At 33.8% G+C, this 5,908-nt stretch overlaps 1 protein-coding gene across 1 annotated transcript; it reads right to left on the reverse strand.

The window, feature by feature from the left end:
• Positions 1-1,404: 1,404 nt before the first annotated feature.
• On the reverse strand, positions 1,405-4,314 carry LOC142340624 (transmembrane protein 230-like). Its single transcript, XM_075391316.1, has 2 exons — positions 3,893-4,314; positions 1,405-2,415 (listed from the first exon to the last, which is right to left on the reverse strand). The coding sequence occupies exons 1-2, from the start codon at positions 4,142-4,144 to the stop codon at positions 2,146-2,148; spliced, it is 522 nt and encodes a 173-aa protein (XP_075247431.1). The 5' UTR covers positions 4,145-4,314; the 3' UTR covers positions 1,405-2,145.
• Between the last annotated feature and the right edge of the window lie 1,594 nt (positions 4,315-5,908).

Below are 5,908 nucleotides of genomic sequence, written 5' to 3' on the forward strand. Positions count from 1 at the left end.
CACCATTCAAATTAGATACACACAAGCACTCACAATCTCATACCCACACACAAAAACAGTCGCACAAATCAAAATACCGACAAATTTTTTTTTAAATTTGCTTTGGCAACTGATCTGTATCATAGTTCGCATCGTTCATTTTTCTCTTGTTTTTTTTCTCTGAAAAGCATAATGGGCCAATTCTGTTTTAGTTTCAATATCTCCCCAGTTTGTTAAAAGATATATTGAAATAAAACAACTTTCTTTTTGAGCATATTTAAAACCGCAATTTGAAGCAATAGAATTATAATTAATAATAAAAATGAAGTAATTTTTCTCAATTTTAAGATTTCTGACAGTTTTTGCACTCTGCCTCTACTTGTGTCCAACGTTAAAGGCTGCCCTTAAAAGTTCTTATTTAGTAGTATTGAAGAAAATTGGTAAGCAGTAAATTTTGCTTTTTGGCCCTTTCACCCTTTGGAGTATCTTTTAAGCCATAGAAAATTTTTATGTCAACTGAGAAAGAAAACAATTTTTTCTTTTTCAAAAATTTTGTTTTTCATATGAGGATATGAGGACTTTCACAATTGATAAACTATTTCATTTTTCATTTTCAAGTTACACAAACGTCCACAGTCTGGAAAAAATCGATTCGAAGAGCAGTTTCAAAATTCAGAGAAGTGAAAAATAATTTTCCAATTTTCAAGAAAACATTGATGAAGATTTGCATTAAACTGCAAATGATTTGCATTTCCAACCTGGCTACCAATAAACTATCTCTACTAACTCTCAAATTCTTCTGTAGTACAATATACTGGAGGAGGTTAATTCGAGCAATCTGCTCTGACAACATAAGGAATAAAAAAAGAAAGATAAGAAAAGAATTCCATCTTTACATTTCAATAATGAATTTGGTTGATGTTATGTTCATTCAATGAAACCAGTGCCTTACGTCACCGCGGTTTTGAAAATACTTCAAGGGTTAGTTATGATAAAAGAAGAAAAAAAATACATTTTTTGCTTTTAGTTTTACAATTTCAAAGTTGATTATTGCTATTGTGAGAATGTAAACTGCCTGAAGTCTTCTAATTTCCGAAAAATCTCTTTGATACAGAAAAACATTAGTTCTTAGAATAAACCTTAATCGGCACAAAACAGACGGATAAAATTTTAGAATAAAAATCAATCTGACATTTTTTTCAAAATTTTTGGTCAAATACTTGAAATCATTAATTTTTTGGCTTGAAACTAGAATTACTCTTGACAATCAAAACTCTCACTTTAAACTAACTGGTCTCACCTTTAAGTGCTCACCTTTTTAAAAAATTTTGTAATTTTTAAAAAATCAAAACTGGATACTGGGGGCTACAAAAAAGTGTTTTCCTTTTATCAGTACGATGCCTAAACAAAAAGTGAAAATTTAACTGAACAAAAAAGCCAGCCTCGCATATATATTCCCCCATTTTGAAAAATGTTGGAACAATTAGAAAACAAGTTACATTTACACTGTAATAGCAAAATTATGCAATATATACACATACATTGGTAGAACATTTAAGTTTAAATTGTGTAAATTCATTTAAGGCCGTTCTAAGGCAAGCTACGAAAAGGATCATTGCACAGCATAAATAACCTGATCCCGAATCCAGATAGATGTGACTCGAATACAATATTAGCTCGGATAGAAACAAGCATTCCAATAAGAACATCATGAAATGCTAAGCTGAACAGCAAGCGAACAAACTGAACATCGAAATTTGACGAATATGAACAGGAATGGGTATATCTTTAAAGGAAAAAATGAATGCAGGGCTACATTGAGCAGAACTTAGTTAGCACTTGCAGAAATGGCCGCTCTTTTGATCCATAACTACTCCCTGTGTACAGAGCATCATTTTTAAAACTTCCACGGGCGTCAAAGGCGTTGGTTGATAATTCGTCTAAGATACGAAGAGTTAGCTGTTACATTTAGGGTTCGGGTCTGTGAGAAACTGTATTTTTGATGCAAATCTACCTGGGGACTCGAGCTGTACTAACCCAACTGAGAACAGTTAATAGCTACAGCTATCCCTTCGCGGCTATTAATAACGAACTTTTCCACAAAAAAATAGTACTTCTGAGTAAGCCTGTAGTTGTCACCATTTCAAGCCAACGTCTGCAATCCTGTCAATCGTGACCAGGTATATCCTCGAATGAGTATCCTTGATGTCCCCACCAGGCCATCAGAGCAAGTAGTAAATGATACACACCAGGTAGAAACATGATGAACCCAATTGCAATCATAGGCCAAGTTCGGTTCGGAGGAAATCGCTTTTCATCAACGTGTCCAGTGAGAAGCAGAAATCCCGTGACCATTAATGATGTTCCCACGACACTCAGAAATACTGCCAGTCCAATAGATCTCCAGGGTACTTTAGATGTGGCTGCTCTTTTGTACTGAAATAGTTATATTAATCATCAACTAGTTTCCAACAGGCATCAAGTGTTTTTGGATTTACGTTGACAGCACTTGATTATCTCTAAAATTTCACTACAAAAAATCAATGACACCAAGTGATTCATTACCTATAGAGTGAGGTCCTTCTGAGGTTTATTTTGTTTAAATTTACTTAAGATGCTCCAGTTTTGAAACACTAACAGCGTTCATTTCACAGGACGATTGCTTTCTTTGCAAAACGGACTTTGTCGGTCGAATTTAAAAAAAAATTAACCAAGGCTTTAGCTGACTCGGCAGAGAACTTTTCGCTCTTAAGATAAATTTTAAATGGCGTTAATAACGGAGAACAATCTCCGTTGAAGATGAGGTACAATTATTAGTTGGCCACTTAACATCAATTTACTCATTCAACCTTCTCAGCAAAAGATGGGTCAATTTTGAAAAATAATTAACAATTTCTCTAACTGTCTTCTGATTTTGATGAAATCGTAGCATTTTAAAAAGTTCCAACTTCGATAAGGTTGCATCTAAATTGTTGTTGGTTGTATTATAAAACAAGGTTGCAGATTGTCGGCTCTTGAAAATTAGACTTATGCGAGAGGTGTTGTCTACTTTGAACAGAGGATGTCTCCGTACTTATCTTCCGATTAAATCGTTAAGTCCTTGTTTCATTGGTGTCTGGACAAGCTTTTTTGTTTAATTGTATTTTCAGAAAAATTCCACTTGACCAAATGCTGATTCTCGTAATATAATCCATTGATTTTGTTGCCATCATCAATTCTAAGATTCGTCTCGGATTTCTACATTTTAGAGTGGCCAGCTATACTGGCAATATTTAAGAAGCATTAAACAATAACTGTTGTGGTCACTGCACAAATTTCAGAGTAACACTAGGAGGGATGGTTACTTTTTTCAATACCCAAAGGTTTTAAAGTCCTATTACCTTCTTCTGTAAAGTAGATAATGATAAAAAAATAGGAACGTGTTCTCAAGAACGGCACTGGCATCCACGTCGTTTCTATGATGACGCAATCTTGGGAGCTCTACTTCCCACCATTTTATCATCCGTTTCTTATGCAACATATTTTGTTCCTGAGCTATCCGCTCTTTGCCCTTCAAATCTTCAATTACCGTTTGCAGAATCATTTGCATCACCGGGATGCAGTTTTGTTAAACAAGTTCATTCATTTTTGTGGGATGAAAGCAATAAATTAGAATGGTATGCATCATGCAAGTACGCAACATCTACAATTTTTGTGGCTATTGCATTTTGCTAATCGTAACTGACAGACTCTTTCAGCCAGAGCTACTGAAGAAATTTATTACAACAATTAGGTCCTAACTGGTAGTTTCACCATTTCATAACGGTATTTAAAAGTCTTTTGTCCTAGGTGTTATTTCACAAAAGCCATTGTTAGTGTGGAAAAATACGTCTTTCGACAAATCGGTCGTAACAGTTTCGCAGATTTAAAATACCTGAAGTGACGTGTAGACTGGTTTCGGCCTATTCTCATCGCCCACTCGGTGGTACTCGGCTGAACTACTGTAACTGCTGATATTCCTACCATTACCATATCCACTGGTCACCCTCGAGGGAGCCATATTTGGTGCACTCTTTTCTGATAATTCTTCGTTACCACGCTGTGACCTAAACCTCAGTTCACTCCGGTTCAAGAGTTGATGATCATCAGAGTCAGAGATAATATCACGGTCGCCACTTGAACTCATAGAACAAAGCCACAACAAGGGCGTAATTACTCTGTATCAAAATTGAAGCTTCATTTACAATGGAGAAACCGCAGTGGCAGGTTGAGACTGATCTTGTCAAGAACAACAGACAGAAGGGCTCTTTTCACTGTTCACAGGCAGACCCGACTCTGAAAACAATGTTCACCTAAGTCATGCAATTGATTGGCATAAAAGGTCAACAGATGAAGAGAAAAGTATATTTGTTGACCAAATAAGCATTATGCATATTTTCGATCCATCCCCAGATAAGATGTCTTTCTTGAGCATTGAAAGCAGCGAATTTCTTTACCCTTTTGGGTGAAATTTTCACGAACTGCAAAAGAATTGTATATATCATCCAAGGTTAACACTCCTCCAGGATTTAAAGAACTCACAATCTGCTTTTAAATTTTATAAAAAATCAAAATTTATCTGAAATTGAAAAAGGGGAGCTGTTTAAACATTGGAAGGAAAACAGGAAGGAGAAATGAAAAGTATTGGGGATTGAGAGATGCCGGGAACTAAATTTTATTCAACTAAAAAAAATTTTAATAGATTATATTATTAAAACCTACATTGGGTTATATAAAATTGCTTATAATCATAACAAAGGTGAAAATTTATAAGAAATTTATAAAAAAAAACAAGTATTAGAAAGACAAAAACCGGAAAACATTTTTTTTTACTTTTCCAAAGAAAAATTTTAAAGAATAAGGAAATCTAAAAAAAATTCAAGGGAAGCCAATAATATTTATTACAGAAAAAACAAAAAACTTCCATTTAAGTGTTACTCTTAAGCTATACAAAATCTCGCAGTTATTTTCTCTCGTTTTATTTGCCAGAAAAATCATCTCCAGATTCATGTGTTCTTGTGACCTACGAATGTCTAGCAATTTCAGTAAAAAAGAAAATACGAAGAATATTTTTTCTTTAGGTAAAAGACAATAAAAACGGAAAACAAAATTTTTTAAAGAAAATGATTTTCGCAATTTAGTTGTTGTTGAATGTTGATGCCTTAATCTAAATAGAAACTGAAGTGTTGAATCGGTCTCCAATTTCCTTGGAGTAGCAGTCAAAGAAATTTGAAGTCATCCGTATATAATTGCTTTACAAGACTTAAATCAATAAAACTTTTTTCAGTGTGGGAACACAAACTTACAATGAACTTTCTTTGCCTGCTAAATTTCATAGATTTATTTCAAATTAAAACACAGAGTTATTCTTTACGGACCATTGAAAAATAACAAGAAAAACGCAGCAATCTATTGAGGAAAGAACAGGAAAATGTTTTACTACTCCATCTTCCTTGCCATCAGAGATTTAAAGTGCTGTTTTCATTTTTTAATGCCTGCACTGTCAACATGGCCTTATACTATTAAGCATTCGGATTTGGTGTATATTCTGTAGGCGTGAATCATGTGCATTTTCACATTAAAATAACTCATTGTACTTAAAGTATTTACTTAATTTACTAGTCAAAACCATGTCAACTAGTTACTTAAGGGTTCAATTTGAACTAAAGTAAGCTGAATTGTTCTCACATCGGAAGCTCGGAACCAGAACAGAAAAAAATATTTATTTCAAAAAAAAACGAAGAAAACTATTATCCTGCAACTCTGCTCTATTCCTCTGATTTAATGTTTGATTGATTTTAAAATATCATTTCTCGAATAGATCCAAAACTGATTGACCAATTAAATTAAAAAGTTAAGATTATACGATGGCTTTTTATTATACATAAATGTCTGTTCAAAAAAGTTCAAT

Source organism: Convolutriloba macropyga, chromosome 6 (assembly GCF_964194025.1).
Source record: "Convolutriloba macropyga chromosome 6, txConMacr16.3, whole genome shotgun sequence".
NCBI lineage: Eukaryota > Metazoa > Xenacoelomorpha > Acoela > Convolutidae > Convolutriloba > Convolutriloba macropyga.